The sequence below is a fragment of the Eumetopias jubatus genome, unplaced genomic scaffold (genome assembly GCF_037043125.1).
Source record: "Eumetopias jubatus isolate StellerSeaLion01/CBP00866 unplaced genomic scaffold, mEumJub1_p1.0 scaffold_5, whole genome shotgun sequence".
NCBI lineage: Eukaryota > Metazoa > Chordata > Mammalia > Carnivora > Otariidae > Eumetopias > Eumetopias jubatus.
This window is the reverse complement of record NW_028274811.1, coordinates 111,752,794-111,780,792: the sequence shown is the minus strand read 5'-3', so window position 1 is coordinate 111,780,792 and position 27,999 is coordinate 111,752,794. Positions and strand designations below refer to the sequence as shown.

Below are 27,999 nucleotides of genomic sequence, written 5' to 3'. Positions count from 1 at the left end.
TCGTCCTCTGAGAAAAGCCCACTGAATGTAAATCAGAATCTGGAACGCTTCTAATCCCTTCTCTGACCCTCCATGGGAATTAAACACTGATGAAGCTGGCCTATGTGTTGTGTGCATGGGGTGGCCTTCTGAGATGTAGCAGAAGTCATATAGGTTGTTGTGGAGGCAACATTTTGAGGCCTGACTTTGTAGAAGTTCTTAACTTCCCTAATATTCACTCATCCTTTGAGAGAGCATCTGACTTGGCAACCTCACAGAGATGTTGTGATAATCAGCTGAGACAATGTGCATGGTAGCACTTTGTAAATGAAACTGCATTGTAATCTAGGTTAGCCTTCTTATTTTGTCATTGACCTTTTGACATTAAGTCCTAATTTCTGGGGCTCTCAGCACTGAATTTTGAAGTAGTCATAGGGAATGTAGGATTAGAGACCATCCACCCCAGGGAGGCCATCCTCTGTTCAGGGCATCCTGTTAGAGACTTCTAGGAACAAGTCATCCTACTAACCACCATAGGATCCACCAAAGAGTACTCAGAAAACAGGAATAGTGTGTTCCAGTGGCTTCATCCACTGGACAGAAGAGACAAAAAGACCCATGGCACAAAACCAAAACACTGTCAGCTTCTATGCTGGGTCCAGATCTACTAGAAATCAGAGCTGCTTCTCTGGGTAAAGAGGACACTGAACTCAGAACAAGTCAATCATTGGCCAGACCTTAAGGGGAGGGGGGAACGGAATCATGTGAAGAATTAATGCAAGGAAAGGAAGTCCACCTAAGGTGGAACTCAAGGCCCAGGTTTAGTTCAAAAATATATTTTCATTTTTCCCTTCCTTCTCCTAATGTCCTCCATGTTATTCCTTATGTTCCACAAATAAGTGAAACCATATGATAATTGACTTTCTCTGCTTGACTTATTTCACTTAACGCAATCTCCTCCAGTCCCATCCACGTTGATGTAGAAGTTGGGTATTCATCCTTTCTGATGGCTGAGTAATATTCCATTGTATATATGGACCACATTTTCTTTATCTATTCATCTGTTGAAGGGCATCTCGGCTCTTTCCACAGTTTGGTTATTGCAGATATTGCTGTTAAGAACATTGGGGTGCATATGGCCCTTCTTTTCACTACATCTGTGTCTTTGGGATAAATACCCAGTAGTGCAATTGCTGGGTCACGGGGTAGCTCTATTTTTAATTGTTTGAGGCACCTCCACACTGTTTTCCAAAGTGGCTGTACCAACTTGCATTCCCACCAACAGTGTAAGAGGGTTCCCCTTTCTCCACAACCTCTCCAACATTTGTTGTTTCTTGCCTTGTCAATTTTTGCCATTCTAACTGGTGTAAGGTGGTATCTCAATGTGGTTTTGATTTGAATTTCCCTGATGGCTAATGATGATGAACATTTTTTCATGTGTCTGTTAGCCATTTGTATGTCTTCTTTGGAGAAGTGTCTGTTCATGTCTTCTGCCCATTTTTGACTTGATTATTTGTTTTTTGGGTGTTGAGTTTGAGAAGTTCTTTATAGATCTTGGATACCAGCCCTTTATCTGTAGTGTCATTTGCAAATATCTTCTCCCATTCTGTGGGTTGCCTCTTTGTTTTGTTGACTGTTTCCTTTGCTGTGCAGAAGTTTTTTATCTTGATGAAGTCCCAAAAGTTCATTTCTGCTTTTGTTTCGCTAGCCTTTGGAGATGTATCTTGAAAGAAGTTGCTGTGGCCAATGTCAAAGAGGTTACTATGTTTTCCTCTAGGATTTTGATGGATTCCTGTCTCACATTGAGGTCTTTCATCCATTTTGAGTTTATCTTTGTGTATGGTGTTAGAGAATGGTCGAGTTTCATTCTTCTGCATGTGGCTGTCCAGTTTTCCCAGCACCATTTATTGAAGAGACTGTCTTTTTTCCACTGCATATTTTTTCCTGCTTTGTCGAAGATTATTTGACCACAGAGTTGAGTGTCCATATCTGGGCTCTCTATTCTGTTCCATTCGTCTATATGAAATTGGAGGGAGAGATGAACCATGAGAGACTATGGACTCTGAGAAACAAACTGAGGGTTTGAGGGGAGGGGGATGGGGGAATGGGTTAGCCTGGTGATGGGTATTAAGGAGCGCACGTACTGCATGGAGCACTGGGTGTTATATGAAAACAATGAATCGTGGATCACTACATCAAAAACTAATGATGTATGGTGACTAACATAACATAATAAAATAAAATTTAAAAAAATATATATCTATATTTTCAGTGATTACAATGCTCCCTACATCCCTGAGAAAATTAAAGTGCTGAGGACCACTTCTTGACACCTTCAAGTAGATTTGTGAATTGTACCCAGAGAAGCCACATTCATTTTCAACCTGCTCAGCCTGGGAGGTAGATTCTCCTCCGTGTCAAACCCCTCATCAGATTCCCTTTCCTCAAAGGCCTGGTTGAAGATAGGAGCACTCTTCCTAGACGTCAGGTTGTGATCACAAACGGCTTCCAGCATAAAACCACTTGTGTGGAGAACAAGGGTTTCTTGTCCTCCTCATCGTCTTCCTCTTCTTCCGCCCTGAACAGACGCTTCTGCCCACTGGCCGTCGGTTTCAAGCTTGTGAGTCTCACTGTGGAGAGTGCTGGTCTAGTCCAGCCTACTTGGGAAGGTCTGAAATGCTGAAGATAGGACACAACCATAGCCTTTTTGGGGGCTTGTTTTGTAATCATATATGATCCAAGAAACCTCTGCTACAAACCAATGGAAAGGAGACTGTAAGTTTACATGCATAAGTGGAAATGCTAAAAAGGAGGAATTATGGAATTATCCAACAAATACAGATATTAAAGCAGGTTTTCCAAATAATATATTGATTTATAACTATAATTAATAAGATGAAGATCCTTTCCAAGAAACTAGAACCTCAGAACATTATCAACTACCACTAAAAAATATAAAATAGGTTTCCCCTTCATAGTCTGTTCTCTTACTGAAATACTTTTCATTTCTAAAGCTACATTTTTAAAAAATTTACAATGTGATTTTTTTGTTGTCTTGTTCATTTCATTGTGGTATAAGCAACACAGTGAAGTGCAAAAAATTTAAGGGCGTTGTTTGATGAGTTTTAAGAAATGCATACCCACATTAGAATACAGAACATTTTCATCAAATGATAATTTTCCTTCATGTCCCTTCCCAGTTAATCCACTCACTGAGGTAACCCCTGCTGTCACTTTTTTTTTTTAACTTCAGTAGGGTTAACATACAGTGTTATATTAGTTTCAGATGTACAATTCTGACTTCTTATACAATAGATTAACTTAGCCTATTTCAGGACCTCATATAAATGGGGTCATATATATCTTAACTAACTTTAAACTAGTACCATGCTATCTTCATACTGTAACTTTGTAACTTTACATAAAGTATTGAAATTGTGTAGTAAGCTCTCCAAATTTATATTTCCTTCTCAAGAATTTTTTGGCTATTTTAGGTTTTTCATATTTCCATACGAATTTTAGAATCAGCCCATCAAATTCTACAAAAACAAACAAAAATTGCCTGCTAAGATTTTGATAGAGATTATATCAAATGTATAGACCAATTTAGGGAGAATTGATATTTGAGTCTTCTGCCCAACCAACTAGATACATTTTCCATTTATTTTGGTTCTTTTTCTTTCTCTCAGCAATGTTCTACAATGTTCAGTGTACAGATTTTGCATATATTTTATTAGATTTATCCATATTTCATATTTTAATGCCATTATTAGTATTGTTTTTTAATTTCAGTTTCTGATTGTTGTTAGTATGTAGATGTACATTTGATTTTTGTATTTTGATCTTTCAAGGGAATTGTCCATTTCATCTAAGTTATCAAGTTTCCTGGCATTAAGATGTTCATAATATTTTTTTTTAAAGATTTTATTTATTTATTTGACAGAGAGACAGAGAGTGAGAGCAGGAACACAAGCAGGGGCAGCGGGAGAGGGAGAAGCAGGCTTCCCGCCGAGCACGGAGCCCGATGTGGGGCTCGATCCCAGGACCCTGGGACCATGACCTGAGCCGAAGGCAAGACGCTTAACGACTGAGCCACCCAGGCGACCCAATATTTTATTATTATTTGGATGTCTGCAAAACCTGTAGTTATGTCATTTCTCTCTCTTTCTCTCTCTCTCTCTTTTTTTCCACACAAAGACATTAGAATGAACTTTATTTTGAAAAAATTAGAAAGATATTGACCATTCTGGAGCAGTGACATAATCAAAACTGGGCTTTTATCCCCACAGCTATTCATTACTGAAGCTGGACCAAGACTGAGTGTCGAAGAATCACGGTAGATTAGGAAGCAGAGCCTGTGATTTGGAACTGAGGGCTTAATGCAATGGACTCAGAGATGAGCCATTTCTCTCATTTCTGATTCTGACTGTCTCTCTCTTTTATTCTAATGAGACTGTGACTCACATCAATTTTCTCAAAAAGCCAGCTTTTGCTTTCCTTTACAGGTGATCCTTTAACAACATGGATTTGAACTGTGTGGGTCTCCTTGTGTACATATTTTTTTCAATAAATTCAGCACAGCATTATATTTTCTGTTCCTTATGATTTTCTTAATAATATTTTCTTTTCCCTAACTTACTTTATTGGAAGAATACAGTATATAATACATACAACATACAAAATATGTATTAAAAATATGTGTTAATCGACTATGTTATCAGTAAGGTTTTCAGTCAACAGTAGGCTATTAGTAACTAAGTTTTTGGGGAGTCAAAAGTTATATGCAGATTTTCAATTGCATGGGGGATTGGCACCCCTAATAACCCCCACAATGTTTAATGGTCAACTGTATTTTCTCTATTTTTTTTTTCATTTGATTTCTTCTCTGAGTGGTTATTCCCTTTCTTCTGTTTACCATGGGTTTCATTTTTTTCCTTTTTCTAGTTTCCTAACATGGAAAGTGGTCATTGATTTATGGCCTTTCATCTTTTCCAATAAAGGTATTTAGTGCCTTATATTTCCCTCTAAGTACTGGTTTAGAGGCATCCCACAAATTTAGATATGTTTTATTTTCATTTTCATTCAGTTCATAATATTTTATTTCCCTTTTGATGTTTTTCTTTGACCAGTGGATTATTTTGAAGGATGTATTTAGTTTACAAATATTGGGGGATTGTCCAAATATTTTGTTACTGATTTCTAACTTAATGCTGTTGTGCTTAGAAAACACACTTGATCTTTTAAATTTATTGAGACTTGTTTTATGACCCCTGAATATGACCTTCCTTGGTAAATGTTTTGCACGCACTTAAAAAGAATGTGTCCTGTCGTCTTTGGGTGGAATGTTCTACAAATACTAAATTGGTCAAGTTCGTTGTAGTGATGATGTTCAAGTCTATCTACTATATCCTGGCTGATTGCTTATGTCCTTATTCAATTAATTATTAAGAGAGAGGACTGAAATTTCCAACTACAATTGTGAATTTGTCTAGTTTTCCTTACAGTTCTCAGTTTTTGCTTCATACATTTTGAAGTTCAGCTACTGGGTGCATAAACTTTTAGGATTACATCCTCTTAATAAACTGACCCCTTGGGCACCTGGGTGGCTCAGTTGGTTAAGTGACTGCCTTCGGCTCAGGTCATGATCCCGGAGTCCTGGGATCGAGTCCCACATCGGGCTCCCCCTTCTATGTGGGGAGACTGCTTCTCCCTCTGCCTCTGCCTGCCACTCCCCCTGCTTGTGCTCACTCTCTCTCTTTCTCTATGTCAAATAAATAAATAAAATCTTTAAAAAAATAAATAAACTGACCCCTTTAGCATTATGAAGTGTTTTTCTTTATTCTTGTAATTATTCTTAGTTCTGAAATATATTTTATTTAACATTAATATAGTTCCTTCCATTTAATTTTTAATTTGTGTTAGCCCAGTATATCTTTTTTCATTCTTTTAACCTATTTGTGTCTTTATATTTAAAGTGTGTTTCTTCTAGGCAGCATAAAGTTGGGCTGTGCCTTTTTATCCAATATGACAACCTATTCTTTTAATTGGTGTTTAGATCATTTATGTTTAATGTGATCATCTGAATTGTTAGGTTAAGCCTATCATCTCAATTTTGTTTTCTATTTGTCCTATCTATTCTTTGTTATCTTTTCCTTTTTTCTGCTCGCAGTTGGATTAATTGTATATTTGTTATGATTCCTTCTTGTCCTGTTTTTAGATTATTAGCTACAACTGTTTTGTTATTTTAGTGGTTTATTTAGCATTTCTACAACATACTTTTAGTTTGTCCCAATCTACCTGCATATAATATACCACTTCATGTATAGTATGAGAGCCTTACGATATATTCATTATCATGTAAAAAGATATACCATATGGTCCCTCCAATGACTTGCTTGGTTTCACAGGTATAATTATGGATGGTGTGACCTTCTTCAAACAGCCATATCCAGCAGCTCACCAAGGATTTCCTTAGATAAGGAATCCCAAAGCAATATGAGACATCAGATCAGTCTTCCTCTTGGTCACCTCAACAAAATCCAGAGCCAGTTGTCAGCAGGTAAATTTTTGGAACCACCTGCAACAAAAAAAGTATCATATCAATCAGGACATACCTCCCAAGGGACTATATTTCTAGATGGTCCAGTCTTAGAAGCCCAAGTTTAGGGGGTTCACTGAATATGTAGCATCAGTGGCCTCCCCAGTGTTCTTTATGCACTGGTTCTCTTAGCTTATTTAAAAATCCAGCCCGGGCGCCTGGGTGGCTCAGTTGGTTAAGCGACTGCCTTCGGCTCAGGTCATGATCCTGGAGTCCCTGGGTCGAGTCCTGCATCGGGCTCCCTGCTCAGCAGGGAGTCTGCTTCTCCCTCTGACCCTACCCCCTCTCATGTGCTCTCTCTCTCTCATTCTCTCTCAAATAAATAAATAAAATCTAAAATAAATATATAAATAGATAGATAGATAAATAAATAAATAAAAATCCAGCCCAATTTCCATGTTTTATGTATTCCCAACCAACTCATTGCTGGGATGTAGGACAAGTCCTTTTGAACACCCAAACTTAAGGATTAAGATAAAATTTTGAATTGTTTAAAATAGTGATGTAAAAAGTTTTTTTAGTGCAGATTTTTTTTTTTTTGTCAAAAATGGAGGTTGACTAAATAGAAGGCAACTATATACTGCCTTTGTGCAGGCATCACAAATCATGAACTAGCTCAAAGAACAGTTTAGAAGGGAGAGCAAAGCAGGAGGGGCAGCACAACACACTGGTTTTAAGTGTGGACTCTGAAATCAGAATACCTGGGCTTGAGTTATGATTTCTGATGAGTAAAAACTAAGTAGCTCTTTTGTTTGTTGGATATTTTGATTTTCTTTTAGGTATAAAGGAAAGGAGTTAAAAAGAGTTTTTTGTTTTGTTTCGATGATAGAAAAATGTGTGCCTCAAAACAGCTTCCCTGCTTTAAAATATTGATATCAGTCTTTGTATGAAGATGCTGTCTTATTTAGTCTAGTGAAAAGATCCCAAGAGGGTGTGGTGACATGCATCGATGTGGAGAAGAGGTGAGTCATGATGGGTGTGCAGTCTATTACCCACAAAGTTATGAAACTCCTTATGGTGTGAAAGAGGTATAGTCCTTCAGGAAACTGGAGAAAATCCCAGATAACTATCTCAAGAATTACCTGAGATCTCTCATAAACCCAGATTCGCACAAGTGCTGGACAGTAACTGAATGAATTCCCAGAGAATTCTGTGACCTTTCAGTCTTATCAACTCAGAAATACATTGTTTCCTTGTGGCAGGAAAGTATCAGAACCTCTCTAATCAAGTATAAGTCATTAGAATGTAGAATCTTCAATTTGTATCACAACATGATGGACCACAGGAGTTCATTAAGATGATTGAATAGGTTCTTCTGGCGCTACTGCAGATAAGGATTTATTTATTTGTTTATTTATTTATTTATTGACAGAGAGGGACACAGCGAGAGAGGGAACACAAGCAGGGGGAGTAGGAGAGGGAGAAGCAGGCTTCCCGCTGAGCAGGGAGCCTGATGCGGGGCTTGATTCCAGGACCCTGGGATCATGACCTGAACCGAAGGCAGACACTTAACGACTGAGCCACCCAGGCGCCCATGCAGATAAGGATTTAAACATCAAGTCTTTCGCTGGCACAAAAGGAAGATGAAATTCCTAGTTACAACTACACAATAGAAATGATGTTGACATTGGCTATGCCTGGTGGGTAAACATTATGATATACAGCTGGCAATGAGAAAACAAAAATGACATACAGAATATGAAATTAAGCATCAGTGTGGGGAAGTATGACAATGCTTCATCTGCAAAGATGACTTAAAAAGAGAATTTTGTGGGTAGTAAGAAGGGGGAATTTGAGTTTTCATAGACCATCTAATATATGACTACACTTCCTTAAATACCTATCCTGTTCACATTTTACCTTGTTAATGAAATTATTTTTAACTTGGTTGAATTTTTATAGCCATTGAAATGGAAAAATAACTAAGGTATCAACATAAGAATAGATTTTATTCATCTGTTATGTTTTTGTTCATTTATTGTTAAAGTAATATTAGTGTTGAAAATTTGAAATGTTTAAGTACACTGTAAGATAAAATAATTAATTCTGCTAATGTGTTTGGGAACCATTATTTTCAGTGTAAGATGAAAGAAGTACTAGTAAAATATCAGGGTTTTATGAAAAATATGAATAGATCAGTATAAGCTCATAACTTAAAATAGTATGTTGTGATTCCTTGCCATGTCCACTGATGGTAGTCAAGACTCAATGACATCCCATTGGTTAGAAGCACCTGAAGCAGCCAGATTGGGGTTTTCAAATACCATTGCCCACTAAGGAATGGCTGACTCCAAGTCTGGCAGAGGCAATATGCAGGATGAATCTGAAGTGTTATAACTATGGCATTTTCTTAACAGTGTATTTCAAAGAAAATAACTTATCATTATAATGAACTCTAATTTATCAATTTTTAATTTAACGCTGTGTTTGTCTTGCCTGAAAAACTTTTGCATAACAAAACTGTTATCTTCTGTTTCCTTCCAAAACTTCAGAGTTTTTACTTTTACATGTTATGTCCATGACCTATTTCAAGTTGATTTTTGTATATGGTGTGAACTATGGATCAAAGTTCTTTTTATTTTTTTTATTTTGTTTTTGTTTTTGCATATGGATTTCCGATTGTTCCAGCATTATTTGTTGGAAAGACTTTTGTCAACTGAGTTATCTTGACAACTTTGTTGAAAATCTATTGTCCATATATGTATGGTTTGGTTTCTAGACTATCTTGTTCGATTGGTATTCTTATACCAATACCACTGCCTTGATTATTCTAACTTTATATGCCTTGAAATCAGGTAATGATTCTTCCCCTTCTTTTTTTCACCAAAGATATTTTGTTTATCTTAGCTCTTTTGCATTTCCATATAAATTTTTGAATCAGCCTGTCAATTTCTATAAAAATGCCTGTTGGAATTTTTTTGTGGGTGATTAGGTTGAATATACACATCAATTTGGGGGGAATTAATATCTTGACATTGAATCTTTCCATCCATAAACACTATGTATCTCTCCATTTACTTAGATATTTTGCAAGAGCCACTTTTTAAAAAGTTTTTACTAATTGCAGTTAGTCAGACAGTGTAATATTAGTTTCAGGTGTACAGTATAGTGATTCAACACTTCCATACATCACTTGGTGCTCATCACAAGTGCACTCCTTAATCCTCATCACCTATTTCACCCATTTCTGCCCCCCTCCCCTTTGGGTTTGTTTTTTCAGCTTGTTCTCTATAGTTAAGAGTCTGTTTCTTAGTTTGCCTCTTTTTTTTTCATCCTTTGCTCATTTCTTAAATTCCCCACAAAGGCCACTTATGAAGTCTATTAGGTTCTCTGTAGTTTTTGAGATCTTCTGTGTAGAAGACCATGTTGTCTGCAAATAAAGACAATTTTATTTCTTCCTTTCCCAAACCTATGCATTACCCTCCCCCACCACCTTCCCTTTTTGTTTTCCCTACTGCAGTAGCTAAGATCACTGGCACAGTGTTCATTAGGAAGAGCAAAGTATACAGCTTTGACTTTTTGAAGAAAAAAAAAACTTGGGGGCAAGCATTTAGTCTTTCACCATTAAATATGATGACTAGATTTTTTTACAGATACCTTATAACAATAGGAAGAAGCTGTCCTTTATTTCTAGTTTGCTTTTTATTCTAAATAGGTGTGGAATTTTTGTCAAATAATTTTCCTGCATCAACTGAAATGATCATATGTTTATTTTTTTTAGGCTACTGATATGATGAAATACACCAGTTGGCTTCATATATTGGACCAATCTTGCATTCTTGAATTCAACTCTACTTGGCCATGATGTACTTTCCTTTTAAAATATTGCTAAATTTGATGTGCAAATATTAAGGATGGCTATGGCCTATGTTCAGGAGAAATACTGGTCACCAACTGTTTTTTCTTATGTCTCTGTCTGGCTTTAGCATCATGGTCATAAAATATGTCAAAGATCCTTCTCTTCTCTTTTCTGGAATAGATATTGTAGAATTGTCATTATCTTTTATTTAGTTGTACTCAAATCTTTTTAAGATCTCTTAATTATCTGCAGATTCTTAAGCGATGCTGTTTCCTTTCATTGCTTGTTATGGATATTTATGCCTTCTTTTTCTTTGTATTGCCATGGGATTAATGATCTTTTTCATCAATAATGTTGTTTTGTTGTTCCTATTTTATGTTTTTTTTCCCCTCTATTTTTCATCTTCTTTTTATCACTTTCTTTTTTACTTTCTTGGAGTTTATTTCACAATGTTTTTATTCTAACCTATTGAGTTGGATGCTTAGATATTTTCCGGCTTTCTTCTTGCCTGATCTATACTTATTGCAATACCTTTCCTTATATTACAGGTTTAGGTGGAACCGGTTTTGTGAGTAGTATGCAGTAATTTAAGTTTTCATTTTTTGTTTTACCTGTATGGATAACGGAGCCAGAAACATTTATTGAAGTACTACTTTTCTCCTGCTATTCTACATTGCCACCTTTGTCATAACTCAAGAATCTACAGGTAACTGTCTGTTTCTGGATTCTCTTACCATTGGTCTATTTGACTACCCATGTGCAATACCACATTGTCTTTTATTACTTTATAGGAAGTTTTTGTCTGGTAAATTCTCCACGTTTGCTCTTCAAAAGTATCTTGGCTATTCTTGCTTTTTAACATCTCCATATGTGATTTTATAATTAAATTGTAAAATTTCCAAAAAAAAAAAAGCTTACTGGGGTTTTCATATGAAATGCATTGAATATTGTGGGAAATTGATCTTTATTGAGGGATGCCAAAGGACATGAATAATCATATGTGCTACATCCAGTGCTATGGGCAACCATAGGAAGAGGTACTGTTAAAATTATGAAGAATAGACTATCAGAATAAACCTGATACAGAATTAAGCATAACAGGACATCAGAGCAAGCTCAGTTAACTACCGATAAAAATGGAGTATATGCCATTTACTAACAGTAGGATGATTCATAAAACCGTTGCTTTAATTCCATAATAGAGCTAAAAATCCTCACAGAAATTTGTAGCCAGTTGCTTGTTACCTGCATGCTTTATGGTATTTCGTTGTTGCTCAATAAAATAAGCTAACTCTGTATTTATGAATGGGCTTATTCCTTTGCATTTGAATTTCTTTCCTCATCTCCCCAATATATAAATCACTTTGGGGGAAAATAGGCATCTTTAATATTGAGTCTTTCAGCCAAAAAACTTGATAAATCCCTCAATTTATTTAAGCCTTGTTTAATTTATTCAGTAATGTTTTATAATTTTCTATATAGTGGTCCTACACTATATGATTAGATTTATTTCAGGTGGTCCTTATTTTTGATGCTAATGTAAATGGTATCTTTACATTTTCACTCTGCTGTGGGGCACCTGGGTGGCTCAGTCGTTAAGCATCTGCCTTTGGCTCGGGTCATGATTCCAGGGTCCTGGGATTGAGCCCTGCATCAGGCTCCCTACTCCACAGGAAGCCTGCTTCTTTCTCTCCCACTGGCCCCTGCTTGTGTTCCCTCTCTCACTGTGTCGTTCTCTGTCAAATAAATAAATAAAATCTTAAAAAAAAAATTTCACTCTGTTGCTCATATGTAGAATTAGTTTATTTTTCAATACTGAAACTGTATAAAGCAACTAAACTCCTTTATTTCTAATATTTAATCAGTATATCTTTGCTTTTCTTATACATAATTGCATAATCTACAATGTCTATATTACTTTTTCCTTTCTAATCCTTATGCCTATTTTCCTATTCTTGCTGCATTGCACTGATTAGCTCCTCTAATAAAATGCTCAAAAAAGAAGTGGTGAAGTATTAAATTAGTAGGTGCTAAGTCTAAATTGGGATACTTATAGAAGTCCATCATCAGATCAACAAGGTTGGCTGGAGGTTTGTGACAGTGGGAAACCAAATGGGAGGCCTGTAAAGTAGGAATTATGAATCTTTGTTATATCTACATTAGTCCCATAGCTGTCACTATATAGAACTCGCTCTTCACTAAATTTCTGTGTGTTCACAAAATTATTTTATTTTTTGGTCCTTCTCATGCCTCATAAGGATCAGTTGAGACATCTTCCATGAGAAAATGTCAGAGTAGCTAAACCCAAAATCTGTACTCCTAGGCCTTCTTTCCTGGGTCTGAATGGTCAATTTATATCTGATGTGAGTGTTCTCAGCTCACTGTTCATAATGAAGTCAAGAATTTATCCACACAAACTAGGAATGTCTCACATCCCCGTTAGGCATGTCCTCTCCCCTGCAGAGGTTCTTACCCAGAGGGTCCCCATTTTTTCTTAAGAGACAGTTCAGCCCTTCAGGAAGAGGATCAGGTGGGCAGGAAACGTGAAGGAATCAAGCAGGAACTATATGAAGAACTATGTGAACATAAGTATACAGACACCCTCATTCTTGCCAAGTATTGCCCTTCTGCAGGCACCACAAATAAGGGTGCTCATGGAGGAATAGGCAGAACAACAGGAAAGAGAGCAAGAGATATTTTAGAGATATCAAATTCTCAAATCTGTGGCAGGCATACTTTCTCATCCCAAGAGTTTTGCTCTGCAAGTGTCCTTTGTTCCCAGGGAAAACAGTTGTGGGGAGGGCAGGAGTCAGAAAAGAACTGGAGAGACATTAGACAGGATCTTTATGTGTAATCACCAGTTTATATAAATGTATGTAAAAAATAATAAAAGCACAATAAAATGTCACTTTAACATACCAAGAATCAAGGCTACCAGGGTCAAAGACAGTAAAATGAACAGTCATGGGAATGGGATATCAAGAGCAGAGTGTCTGGAATGCAAAGCAAGTTTAGATGTAGTTTTTACACATTAGTCTTAGCATCCCGTTGCAGGAGGATAAAGAGAAAGATAAAAAGAACTAATATTAACTGAAAATGTGCTCTACATTTTTTCAATGATAACAGAAAATATTCAGATGGGTGAAGCAGGCTTGCTTGAAGTCACACAATCTGTGAGTAGCTAAGCCAGGATTAAAACACAAGACCATCTGGCTCAGTACCAAAGCATTTCCACAATACCAAACTCTCAGTGAGGAAGAATAAATGGGAGATCAGGTCAAGGCGCACTGATTTCAAGGTCCAGGATCCTTCCAGAGAGACAGGTCAACTTATATGCTTGAGATGGGAAAATGCATAAACATCACCTGTATTGAATCTGATCCACCTATCTTTGTGCAAGAATTTTACATGTATCTTTAGGGGTCATGCCAAGCCCCTCCTAATAATGTAGTTTCTAGGAGTTGATTTTCTTTCTTTTTCTTTTTACTCAAGCTTTCCTTATGTCCTTTATTGGGAATTACTGTATGGCCAAAATTATGCCAAGCTAATATTAGCAATTTCACAATGTCTGGTTATTGTTAATGTAGTATAATAAAGAATATGTAACGTGACAATATTCTATATACATAATTTGTTCTACTGACCATAACTTTAAACGTTTTATACACCATGTTGAAAATGTTCTTCATTTATGATTATTTTCCATCATCTTTGCTGAGCTAGGTATCACCACACTACAGACATGAATTCTCTTCTACAATTTTATCTATAAAGATGTCCCATAAATATCAAATCAGTCAGGTTCCTATATTTATTAAGGCTTGAGCTAATACTGAGAAGGCTTTTCTGTGTTCAGTTCATTATGATTTTACCACTGTTATGAATTCTCTGGTGTACAGTGAGTTGTGACTTTTGAATGAATGCTTTCCCACATACAGCACACCGATAGGGTCTCTCCCCAGTATGAATTCTCTGATGTAAAACAAGGTCTGACTTCTGGGAAAAGGCCTTTCCACATTCAGCACATACGTAAGGTTTCTCTCCTGTATGAATGCGCTGATGCCCTGGGAGGTGGGACTTCTGAGAGAAGGCTTTCCCACATTCACTGCATACGTAAGGTTTTTCTCCTGTGTGAATTCTCTGATGTCCAATGAGATGTGATTTCTGACAGAAGGCTTTTCCGCATTCACTGCATTTATAGGGTTTCTCTCCAGTATGCGTTCTCTGATGTATGATGAGCTGTGACTTCCGGGAGAAGGTCTTTCCACATTCAGTACATTCATAAGGTTTCTCCCCAGTATGAATTAACTGATGTGTAATGAGTTCTGTCTTCCTGCTGAAGGCTTCCTCACACTGAGCACATTTGTACGGTTTCTCCCCAGTGTGAATTCTTTTATGTATAATGAGATGGGACTTCTCACAGAAGGCTTTTCCACATTCAGTACATTCATATGGCTTCTCTCCAGTATGAGCTCTATGATGTATTATCAGCTGTGACTTCTGGGAGAAGGCCTTCCCACATTCTCTACATTCATAAGGTTTCTCTCCAGTGTGAATTCTCTGATGTATAATGAGGGGTGATTTCTGGGAAAAGGCTTTCCCACATTCACTGCACTCATACGGTTTTTCCCCAGTGTGAACTCTCTGATGTATAATGAGGGAAGATTTTTGAGAGAAGGCTTTTCCACATTCAGCACATTCATAAGGTTTCTCCCCAGTATGAGTTCTCTGATGTACAATGAGATGAAACTTCTCACTGAAGGCTTTCCCACATGCACCACAATCATATGGTTTCTTTCCAGTATGAATTCGTTGATGTACAATGAGCTGTGACTTCTTAGCAAAGGCTTTTCCACATGTAATACATACACAGGTTTTCTCCTTAGTTTCAACATTCTGATATTGAATAAGGGATTGTTTACTACTAAAAATGTTTCCACACTGATTATTATTACAGGGCATTACTCCATTGTGAATTTTCTCAAGATTAGAATCAGATGCACCATGGCTAGATGATTTTCCACATCCAAAACTCTCATCAGGGTTTTTTCTTGAATTGCTCTTATTACAACTACGTAGGTCAATATGATATTTCAAGTTCTTTTTAAATACATCATAGTTATGGGATCTTTGTCTTAAAGTATCTGGCTCTATGCAATCGCGAAATATTTTTCCCAACGCATTATATTTATGTCCTGACTCCACAGTCACTGTTTTGTTGTTAATGACTGTTACTTGCCTGAAAAGCTTGTCTTGGTTTTCATGACATCTCTGCAGCTGGCCACCATCTTGACAGACTTTTAAGATGGAGTACAATGAACCATCCTTTGTGACTCCTTTCAGGATATTATTACGGAAGGAAACAGACCCCAAAATACATGCTTTGGGGTTGTCAAGGTTACTTTTCCTGTCTAAAAGAAAGAAATATAAATAAAACAACTGTAAAGAACAATTAACAGAATGCAGAAGAACAGAACAAATGATTAATCAATGTAGTTGATGAACTCAGAACACAGGGATGGGGACAAGCCATCTCGTAGGACAGTACAGCAAAAATATGATCAGATGAATGGATGGAAAAGGATGTTAAAGAGAAAAATTCATGGAAAAAATTAGAACGGATGGAGACAGAAAAGTATCTGTGTTATTATCACTCTGAATCTTGGATTATTCTCCTAGAATCTTTCCATTTTCCCTGCTTTCTGAATGGAAACCTTTTTCACCTTTTGAATTCATTTATCTTATAAACCATTTGCTATAAATATACTTAACTACTATTATCCTGCCACCACTATCCACAGAAACAAGGTCCCTCTGTACTCAAAATACTTTAACTCTCCTCATTCTACTTTCCTAATTAAAAACTAACACAAACAACAGAAAAATCCAAGATCCTGCTATGGATTCAGTATCAGATTCACACTTAAAACCCAAGCTTATATTCCACTACTTGTCATTAATACCTCCTATATGTACCAAGTAAAACTAGCAAAGTTCTCCCAGAAAAGCCTTAATTCTCTAACTTCAAGGTTTTGTTCATATACTCTCTCCCCACCAGTCTGCCTTCACCCTCCTCCTTCAGCATCATCAACACTTTATATATCTTTCAAAGCAGCTACAGCTGCATGTTCTGAAAAATGCCTTTCGAATTGTTGTATCTTTAGACTCTCATTTTCTCTGAACTTTTAAGACAGTAACTATATTTGACATATAATTGTGTAGAGCCATGTACCTGGAGGTCTTACCATCTGAAGTACAACCTATGTTCTTGGGAGGAATTTGCCTTTCTATTGCCTCTCATAAAAGGTGTTAAAAATATACATATATGAAGAGAGAAAGAAGATCAGTAAGAAATAGCTCCCCCTTCTAAAAGTTTACAACTATTTAATTATTTGTTGAATGCCTACTAAATTCTCAGCACAGGGACAAAGAATAAGAGATTTCAATAAGGATAGAACATAAACCTCAGGCATCAATCAATTAAGAAAACAAAACAAACTGATATTTTACTTCCCTTGTCTCCCATCGTCCTGATTTTCATTTGGAAAGATCCAATTTGGTATGTCTCTCTTTATGATCCATGGATCTTCTCCTTGTTCCAACTTAGAGATGACATCTGGTTTGGAAACTGGATATCCTATTAAATGGAAATCACAGAGGAATTGGGATTGATTGCACTGAAGGAAAAAGTGAAGGTGTAGTTTCAGGAGGGCTACAATGAAGCAATCCAGGTGGCCCTCAGCAAAAACAATGACCTCCATTTGGGAAGGTCTGAAGATCATAAAAGTCATTATATGTCAGGAACTACCAACCATGGCACCTGATAAGGAAAGGAACTTGGATGGACAAGTCTGAGTTATGCAGGGAAGCCATCCTTACCCATTGAGACCAGGTGGCTGAAGTTCTCCAGCATCACATCCCTGTACAGGGTCCTCTGAGCAGGGTCCAGTTGCTGCCACTCCTCTTGGGTAAAATGCACAGCCACATCCTTGAATGATACTAAGCCCTGTAACAGTATATTCCTGTTCAACCTGAAGTGATCATTCTCATCATTTCTATTGCAATATACAAAATTGTACTACACCTACTTTTATATCATATCATGGTATTTGGCAGAAACAATACAAAATCCTGTCTTTACAAGAAGTGCCAGACACAGATCAGGAAAATAGAAGAGGTAAATCAAAAGGCCTACTTGATGCAAATGGTAATTTAATAAATGATAAGGGCAGCATTCAAATAACCGAGAAGAAGACCGATTACTCAAAGAATAATATTGAAACAACTGGTTAGCCAACAGGAAAAGAATAATGTCGAATCCATACGTTCAAGGTAGAGCTGTGTCCCTTTCAAAATGCATATGTTAAAGTACTAATCACCAATTTCTCAGAATGTGACTGTATTTGGAAACATTGGGTCATTGCAGAGGTAATTCTATGAGGTCATTAGGGTGGACCCCAATATACATTTTGTAAATTGCATATACAATCAGTCTCATCTAAGTGATCTCAATCTTAAGATGCCTCTCATCCACATTCACACCATCAAGCTGCCAGGCATTTAGTTTGTCCCTTAAACAGCCTTATTAATTTCCTCATTTTACATATGAGAAAACTGAGGATTACAGTGGTTAAGTAACTACTTGCCAGAGGTTATACACTGAATATATGATTAACTAGCAGATTTAAAAGCACGTATTCTGAATCGATAGCTTGAGTTCTTGATCACTGCACTCCACACTGTCTCCTTGATATTGTAAACAAGATCTTTTGCATCTTATTGTTTTAATAACACCCTTAGTCAAACTTCCCGTGAAACAACCTATATTTTAGTTTTCTTCAAATTCTCAGCCTTCCTAAAACCACTCTGCTCTTTCTACTTTTGCAAATGTTTCCCATCTTTATCCTACTTCCCTCATGATTTAATAATCCTTTGAGCCTATTTCCTACTTCCTTAGAAAGCTGGTTCTTTCTAAGTTGCTTTCTAAGTTGCTCCCCATCTCTGCTTTAACAGTTCTTTGCTCCCATGTCTCTTATAGAGCTTTTATTTGTCAGTGCTGGTTTCCATATCTGTTTACCTAATTTTTCTCTGCATTCCTCCCAGAAAAAAAAAAAACCTAAATCTTGAGATACTCCACAGCCAGCCAGTGCATATGACACACATTAGGTACTCAACAAATGTTTGCTAAAAAGGAATGAATGATGATTATAGAGAATAAAATCAAGTTCACATTTAGTTAAAAATAGTTTTGTGCATTAAGCAGTTATATTCTTTTGATCTGAATAACAGTGACATGAGAAAAAAAATAAATGTGGAATGTAGAGAAAATCCATTCTGACAGGAATATTAATAGATGTAATTCTAACATTTGGATTTTGCTTTATTAATTATACTCAAATACTTCGGGGTGCCTGGGTGGCTCAGTCGGTTAAGTGTCTGCCTTTGGCTCAGGTCCTGATCTCAGGGTCCTGGGACGAAGCCCTGCATGGGGACTCCCTGCTCAGCAGGGAGTCTGCTTCTCCTGCTCCCTCTCCCTCTGCTCCCCCTCACACACTTGTGCATACTCTCTCAAATAAATAAAATCTCAAAAATATATATACTCAAATGCTTCAACATACTAAGTATGTATAGATTTTGTTAATTGTGAGAAAAATACAGTACATAATCAGTAGGAAATCGTACTTTTATCATCTACAAACACTTTTTTGTGGCTTGGGTGACTGGGAGAATGGAAGAGATGGAGAGCAGGTGTTAGAAAGAGAAAGTGAGAATAGACGTGTGCAAACATGACTTCACTTCTGGACACTATGGAAAAAATACAAATCCCTCTTCTTACAGGAAGAGGCATATAATCAGTTAATTAGCTCTGGTAGTTGGATTTATTAAGCTAATAAAAAATCCATTCTCCTTCTCTAAAGCTGCTCAACAGAAATATAAGACTAACCAGATAGGTAATTTTAAACTTTCTAGTAGCCATAATCAAAAACTAATTTTCAAATATTATATATATATATAATAATCCCAATACATCCAAAATATCATTTCAAAGTGTAACCAATCTTTAAAAATTATTAGTGAGCTTTTTGGAACTATATCTTCTAAACTCAGTATGTATTCTACACTTATGGCACATCTCAATTCAGACTAGCCAATTTCAAATGTTTAGTAACCACATGTGGCTGGTGGCTCCGTGCTGGACAGCACAACTCCAAAGCTACTGACATCCAAAAGAAAACAACCCCATCTTTTCGCAATAGAACTCACTTGTTAAGTCTACTGTAAAATATACATGAGATTTCTAGATTTGACAATAATAGTGATGATGACATAATAATACTACTAACAATAACAACAACTAACACTTAATACAGAACAAACCATCCCCAGATACAGTGCCAGGCATGGTTTTTATTCGCTTAACTCTCATAACAACCCTATGAGGATTCTAAGCTTCATTATAAAGATAAGAAAACAGTCCCAGGTCAACCAGTTTGCAAAGAAATATTATGCATCTGCTAAGATAATAAAGAAATCTAGGTACTGGCACAGGAAAATAGTCAAAAATCTTTACATGGGACAGTAAAATTAAAAAACAAGTTGCAGCACAGAATGTTTACTCTAACATTATTTTTCCAAAAGAAAAACACAATAAAGAGACACTCTTATACATTTGTACTTTCACAGGTACACACTTAATCGGTTATACTCATATTGAAAAGGCTTGGAAGATTACAAACAAATGGTGAACACTGATAATCTCAGGAGGAAGAGAGTTTAAGTTAAAATGAGTCTCAGTTTTTAAATTTTTATCGTTTATATAGTTCAAAACTTATATACCGTGTATATAGCTAATGTTGGCAGGGAGAAAAAGTAATGTAGACTGTTAAAAATGGAAGCGCAGAGAAGGAACTGGCCTTGAGTTGGACAGTGATCCTACACAATCTGAAATCAAACGAAGGGTATGGAACATCAGGGGCCTGTGCTCTACAAAGCTTTGCCAGATAATTACAATTTAAGAACTGCCCTTTGGGAAGAAAATAGATTTTGGAAGACCATTCAAAATGTACCTATCCTGTGTTATCTAGATTTTATCAGTAGATAAAACTGGACAATAGAAAGCCTCTGTAATCAATTAGGTCCTCTAAACCAGAAATCTAACAAACTTTTCCCGTAAAGTTTGTATTTTCAGCACTGCAGGCCATATGGTCTCTGGTGACTTACCCAACGCTGCCACTGTGGCAGGAAAACAGCTGTAGACAACAATACATGAATAAACGGTTTAGCTGTGCTACCAATAAAACTGTTCATAAAAACAGACAACTGGATTTGGCCTACAGGCGGGAGTTTGATGTGCCCAGCTCTGAAGAATAAGGTTCAAGGCGTTTAGCTATGACATTACGATACCTTCCCTCTAAAAGAGATCATTTTATGATACAGCTATAAGAAATCTACTGTTGCATTTACCACAGGAGTGTTGGTGAGAACACTGTATACTCCACCACCTAGAGAAAGATCCAGAATGGAAATCTGTTTTAGTCTTACATGGCAAGAAATAATTTCTTTCCATGAGACATGTATCTGTTTTCTCTTTAGAGGACTGTGTAATTGATGATGTCTGCAAGAAGATCAGAAAAATTGATACATCCATTTTTAAAAATGTTTTCAGGTCAGGTTATCCACATGTTACCTAGAACTCTTTCTAGGTCTTGATCTTTATTTTGGTTACCTTTTCCCTACTCCAAATTTTAGCTATCTGTACTTCCCCATTTGACTGGACAGAAAATGAAAGAGGAAACTTTAAAAATTAAAAGTAAAAGCAACTCACCTGGGACTTCATCATTTTCTGCTGTCTTCCAACAGGGCAGATGCCTGAAAGAGCAAAACTAGTGATCAGAAGGACATTTTCACAGACCAGACCCAGTCTGCAGCTTCCACATTCACCAATCCAGAAACATTCACCACTAGAAGTCAGGTGGATGATGGGACAACCAGGGATAAGGCTGTTTGGTCCTTGCAGAAGGGTCAGGAAGCACTAGGTGAAGGAAGTCCTCTTGTGACTACACTATGATGATACAGAACCTTGGTCAAGGTGATTTAATTGTATAGATATGTTTCATATTGACTAAGAGCTTATTGTTCCCCTAAGAACCAATAATTCTATTTGTAGAATATTTTTATAAAGCAAAAAACATGAATAGATTTATATAAAGATTTTTTTAAAGATTTTTATTTATTTATTTGACAGAGAGAGACACAGTGAGAGAGGGAATACAAGTAGTGGGAGTAGGAGAGGGTTCAGAAGCAGGCTTGCCGCCGAGCAGGGAGCCCGATGCGGGGCTCGATCCCAGGACCTGGAATCATGACCTGAGCTGAAGGCAGACGCTTAACAACTGAGCCACCCAGGCGCCCCTAGATTTATATAAAGATTAACTGCAGATGGACTACCCTAGCACTAAGAATGGCCATGATCAAACGGAAAACTGAGAAATGTATTCCCTTATTCCCCAGAAAGAATCAGTAGCTGAATTCTAATAATCTCCCAAGAGATCTTTTATATTTTCCGTCAACTCAGTAAATTCTCCTGCCAAACAATATTCATGGACCAAAATGTTAATTTTAATATGTTTTCTGTTTAGGGCGCCTGGGTGGCTCAGATGGTTAAGCGTCTGCCTTCGGCTCAGGTCATGATCCCAGGGTCCTGGGATCGAGTCCCGCATCGGGCTCCCTGCTCCTTGGGAGCCTGCTTCTCCCTCTGCTTCTCTCTCTCTCTATCCCTCTGTCTCTCATGAATGAATAAATAAAATCTTTAAAAAAAAAAAAAAGATGTTTTCTGTTTAGGGACACCTAAACAGAAAACAACTGAGGGTGGCTCAGTTGTTAAGCGTCTGCCTTCGGCTCAAGTCATGATCCCAGGGTCCTGGGATCAAGTCCCACATCGGGCTCCTTGCTCAGTGAGGAGCCTGCTTCTCCCTCTCCCTCTGCTGCTCCCCCTACTTGTGCTCTCTCTCTCTGACAAATAAATAAAAATCTTTAATTAAAAAAAAGATGTTTTCTGTTTAAACTATAATTGCAGATTTTCAACAGTGCAGTCATCTGCGTATAAAAATGGTGATAGTTGGAACCACTCATACAAGACAATATACTACAGTGCAGGAAGGTATATACCTGGTCAATTTTTTTCAGTCCCAGGAGGAGTCATGCAGACAAGACAACTGGTTCAGAGGAACTGAATGCTCCCATGACAGGGAGACTGTTTTATATGGAGTATTCCAGGCGTTGTCAAAACTGATCTGGAAGGAAACAACCAAAATAGTGATGCTCATGTCTGGGTACCTGGCAGGTGCTCAGTAAGTGTTTCTTGAATAAAATATAAAATGATTTCAATAAGCTTAGAAAAAGGCCTAAAGTCACACTTTTGGATATAATCCATCCTTTTTTATTTGTTCGGTCTTGTTTTAAAAGGATCGTGGCGGGTGGGGAAGCACCAGGCTCAGGGTGCAATGGTGAACTGAGAAGGGGGTCTAAACTTTAAGAACTCAAGGGTTGCCTAAAACCTGTGGAAATTTTAAATGTATGTAAAAGTCTTTCCCAGTAAATTGGGGCTGATCATCATGACTACCTGATCCCATTATTGCTCCCTCCAAATTTCTGAATCCTCGGGCCTAGCAATGACACACTCACAGAACTCCCCCATGACGATCATATCACTGACCACGACACGGATGTCCCGGTCATTTAGTCCAAGCCCCCTCCCCAACCACTGATTCTCCAGGGTCCCCTAAATCACTGACCCCAGTCAGTCCCCCTACACGCCATTTCTGATCCCACAGGCAACCCCATCACTGACACATTATTCCCCAATTACTAATCTCATACCTTACTCCAACCCTGTCTCCCTAATAAACCCAACACTAATCCCACAAACCTCCCCACCCCTGACGTCATAAACCTCCAATCACTGACCCTCAAAGACCCCTTCCCTCCTGTTACCAATCTAACGGACTCACCGCACATAGCCGCCTTCCGACTTGCGGCTCTCTTATCAGGTCCTGAAACGCCCATCACCGCTTTAGCCGGGACGGCTGTCACAGCCATACTGGCGAACTCTCCCGCTTCCTGTCTGGGAGAGTACAGCGCGGGGCTCCTGAGCCTGCGCTGTTCCGTACTGGGCGGTTTGGCCCAGTCTGCACCCTCGGCGGCTTTGTTCAGGAGGCAAGATGGCGGCTCCCAGGCGCTGTATCTCGTAGTGGGAGCCGCCATATTGAGAGTCCAGTCAGGTCCGTACACGCCGAGGAATTCAGTTTATTCCTGAGTTTGGACTGTACCACAGCGGCAGCGAGGGGAGGGGGCAAGATGACAGAAAGGAGGACTTTACCAGTGAGGCACGAGGTTTTGCAGAGAGCTTTTACAGGAGGATTGGGGAAGAAGTTTGAGTGATACGACCTCTATTAAAATATTGCATTTGGTGAAAGAGGAGGAATTTGGAATGTTAAAATACTCTCATTGACGACACTACTTAAACATGTTTGTAAATGGTACAGCCCTACACCGGGAGATTCTACTTGCTGAGAGGGGTGAAACTTGAAATGGTACAGTCCCCTCCGCGGAGATGCCACTGTGAGAAAGAGGGACCAAGGTGGTGGTGGGTGGAGGAAAGGGATACGCAGCAGAAATGAACTTTAAACTAAAAGCGAGTATAAGGAATTCTCTAGAGGAAATTACTAATGTAGGAGGGAGTTGCAGGGGCGGACTGAAGAAGAAAGGAAAACAGAGACGGGGAGGAGACTGAGGCCCAGAGCGATGACGTTGAGAAGCCGAAGAAAGTAGGGGCTGCGATAACGGGGCAAAGGAGAGGCCTGTGTAGGCAGCGGTGGGAGCCTGAAGGGCAGAAAACGGGGCGCAGAGGGACAGAAGTGGGACGCTAAAGGACACAACGCGGGAGACTCAGAGAGAGAGGGAGATTGAGACAGAGAAAGGGGAGACTGAAAAACAAGAAAAAAATGGAGAGGAAGCCAGCGAGGAGGTTAGATTTCAGGAAAATATCACGTGAAAAAACCTACAAACCACTTACCATAACCATTAGGTCATACGCCAGGCTTTTATATATTTATAAAATATAAATGAGTACGTGTGTGTGTTATATGTGTGTTAACATGTTTCATGTGCTTAAATAGATCCGATTTTGAATCATGGTTTTCAAAGGAGACATTATTTTTGGCTTATGTAATTAAATCAGCAGCAATTTTACATTGAGCACTTATATTTCTCATGTCAAGTAAGAACAAATCTGGACTTAGGGAGGGATTTTATTCAGAAAGATGATTGCAGGGGCATTTGGGTGGCTCAGTTGGTTAAGCGTCTGCCTTGGGCTCGGGTCATGATCCCAGGGTCCTGCATGGGGCTCCCAGCTGAGTGGGGAGTCTGCCTCTCCCTCTTTCCCTCTGTGCGCTCTCTCTCTCAAATAAATAAATAAAATCTTTAAAAAAGATGAAAGATGGGAGAACACTTTAATCTCAGAAATCTGCAAGCGTTTCAAAATCAAACTGACCCCGCCCCCCACTCCAGCTTCCCCCCCCCCCGTTTTTTGTTTTTGTTTTTTTTAACATAGGATTAAGATGGGTTAGCGGGAACTTTGAAGAGGTAGGAGTGTGCATGTGGCAAAAACAGGGCACTTTAAAATGTTTCTGGGGTCCTCACATTCTGAGAAAAAGCTTTTAAGGAAGGATGTTCTGCATATACATCTTGCTTTAGTCTCTGTTTAAACTTGGGGAGGAGCCAAAGCTTACGTGCCTGAGGGAGGAGAGAGGCCTAACTTTTGGTCAAGACAAAGAAGAGGGTAAGAAGTGGGCAGTTGTGCTCATTCCCTTCAATTTAAACTCCTACAGTTACATCAATATTTATTGCATGCTTCAGGCTTAAGACGGTGTAGCCACTGTGTTTGGCACAAAGGGTACAGAGATGATTAATTCAGAATCCTCAAGGAATGATGCCAGTGGAAGTTGTAGATATGGGAAGGGGCCAAAACCATGGAGAGCCTTGTAGGAATTGTAAAAACTGCAGCTCTTGATCCAAAGAGTGATGAGAAGCTGTCCCTAACGTATCTCATTAAGCAAGAAACTGAAGGAGACTTCCTTCATAATGAAATAAATACAAATTAAAGCTGCAGTAAGGTACTATGTCTCATTTATTTCCTTGTTTTAAAAAAGTATTCTAATTTTGGAAATATATGGTATTGATAAGGCCATGGGAATCAGGAATTCTCATGTATTATTGGTAGGACAGAAAAATGATTCAGCCCCTGTATAGGTAGTTTAGCAATAGCTAGCAAAAATGCATGCATTAGTTATCTGTTGCTGTGTAATCAATTACCTGAAACAGCAGTTTGAAACTACAAATGTTTATTGTCAAATATTTCTGTGAGTCAATCTGGGAATGGCTTAGCTGGATGGTTCAGATTTAGTCTCATGGATTTGCAGTCAAGCTGTTGGTCAGGGCTGCAGTTATTTCAAGACTCAAATGGAGAAGGATATGCTTTCAGATTCAATCAAATAAATGGCTGATGATACATCTCAGAATATCATTTTCCAAGCTCCATTCCTTACTATGTGGACCTTTCTACAGGCTACTTGATTATCCTGACATGGTAGTGGTCTTCCCTCTCTTCAAGCCTGCCTCATAATGTAATAACTGGCTTCTACCAAGCGCAAGTGAGTCAAAGGAGAGAGCGCGCACGTGCAAGGGCACACAAGATAGAAGCCACAGTTTTTTTATAACCTAAATTAGAAGTGATATCTCATTACCTCTTCTGTCTTTTGTTTGCTAAAAATGATTCAGGAAGGCCTGCCCACTGACAATCAAGTGGGAATTGAGCCCCACCTCTTAAGGGGAGGACGGTCAAAAGTTATTGTCATAACTTTTACCCTTCGATTCAGAAACTCCACTTCCAAGAATATATTTCAAAGATGCATTGGCAAAAAAAAAAAAAGACCAAAAAAATGGTCAAAAGAAAGATTATTCATTACAATTTAGTATTATTTTTTTGATATCAAAAGACAAACATCTGGGTGCCTGGGTGGCTCAGATGGTTAAGCATCCGCCTTCTGCTCAGGTCATGATCCCAGGGTCCTGGGATCAAGCCCCGCATTGGGCTCCCTGCTCCACGGGGAGCCTGCTTCTCCCCCTCCCTCTGCCTCTCCCCCTGCTCATGCTCTCTCTCTCTCTGTATCTGTGTCTCGAATGAATAAAAAAATCTTAAAAAAAAAAAAGACAAACATCTGGATGCCTGGGTGGCTCAGTCGTTAAGCGTCTGCCTTCAGTTCAGGTCATGTTCCCAGGGTCCTGGGATCGAGCCCCACACTGGGCTCCCTGCTCGGCAGGAAGCCTGCTTTTCTCCCTCTCCCACTGCCCCTGCTTGTGTTCCTTCTTTCACTGTGTTTCTCTCTCTGTCAAATAAATAAATAAAATCTTAAAAAAAAAGAAGACAAACATCTACTAACAGAGGTCTGGTTGTATAAATTACGGTATACACATAAAACAGTACTGTTCATCAGTAAGAGAGACAGAAAAATCTCTGTAACTATATGGAGTGAGATTCAGGATATAATGTTATGGGGAAAAATGAAGATGGTTTATTACTACTTAGTTTTATAAAATATGAAAATGAATGAATATATATACAGTCAACTTCCATTATTCATTATAGTTATGTTCTATATAAGGTTGCTGCAAACAGAATTAGTGAATGCTGAAACATTGCTCCCAGAAGGAAAAAAAAAAAAAATATATATATATATACATACATACATATATATATATATATACTTATACAGATACATAAGACACACACAATACATATATATTACAGGGATTATAATCTTATATCACAACTTTGTGAATTTTACAACTTGTACAAACTTTATAACTTAAAACCAACTTATCCTAGTAGATTCTACTTTCTTTATTTTACAAAAGAGAAAATGAAGTTCAGAAGCATTAAGTGACTTACCTGAGGTCACTACACTGACAGGTATCAGAGTTAGATTCAAACTCTAGAGTGGCCCCAGAGCTGGAGTTTCTTACACTACACTGCCCCTGCTGTCTCCATCCTCTTGAAAGCTGTAACAAGAGGAAGAACATCCCCTCAGTTCGACCTCACATGGAAATGTGTGCATGAGGCAACTCAGGTGTTTCACTGTTCTGCGCATGTCTGCTATGACTGCAAAAGCACCACACTGATCGGGGGGTATGCCAATTTTAGCAATTAGGTGAATCTGCAGATATGGAATCTGTGAATAATGAAGATCAACTGTATGCATGTGTGTATATATGTGTGTGTGCGCGTGTGTATATATATATATATAACTGAAAAATAAAAAGCAAATAATGGAAGAATAAACCATCAAAATATTACCTATGAAGAGTGCTGTTATCTACTGAAATGTAGCAACCTATCCCAAAACTAAGTGACTTAAAACAACACGCATTTATTGTCTCTTTGTGTCAAGAATCTGGACATGAATTATCTGGGTCCTCTGCTTCAGGGTCTCCCACAAATCTATAATCAAGGCATTGGCCTAGGCTGGGGTCTCATCTGAAGGTTCAAATGAGGAAAGATCCACTTCCA

General features: G+C 38.1%; 1 protein-coding gene across 1 annotated transcript; it reads right to left on the bottom strand.

The window, feature by feature from the left end:
- Positions 1-12,229: 12,229 nt before the first annotated feature.
- On the bottom strand, positions 12,230-23,536 carry LOC114211862 (uncharacterized). The gene is given in 7 exon segments (XM_088023493.1): positions 12,230-14,246; positions 14,249-15,783; positions 16,887-17,013; positions 17,256-17,382; positions 21,202-21,245; positions 22,542-22,666; positions 23,384-23,536. Coding segments are annotated over 5 exon segments (1,848 nt in total). The 5' UTR covers positions 21,217-21,245; positions 22,542-22,666; positions 23,384-23,536; the 3' UTR covers positions 12,230-14,202.
- Between the last annotated feature and the right edge of the window lie 4,463 nt (positions 23,537-27,999).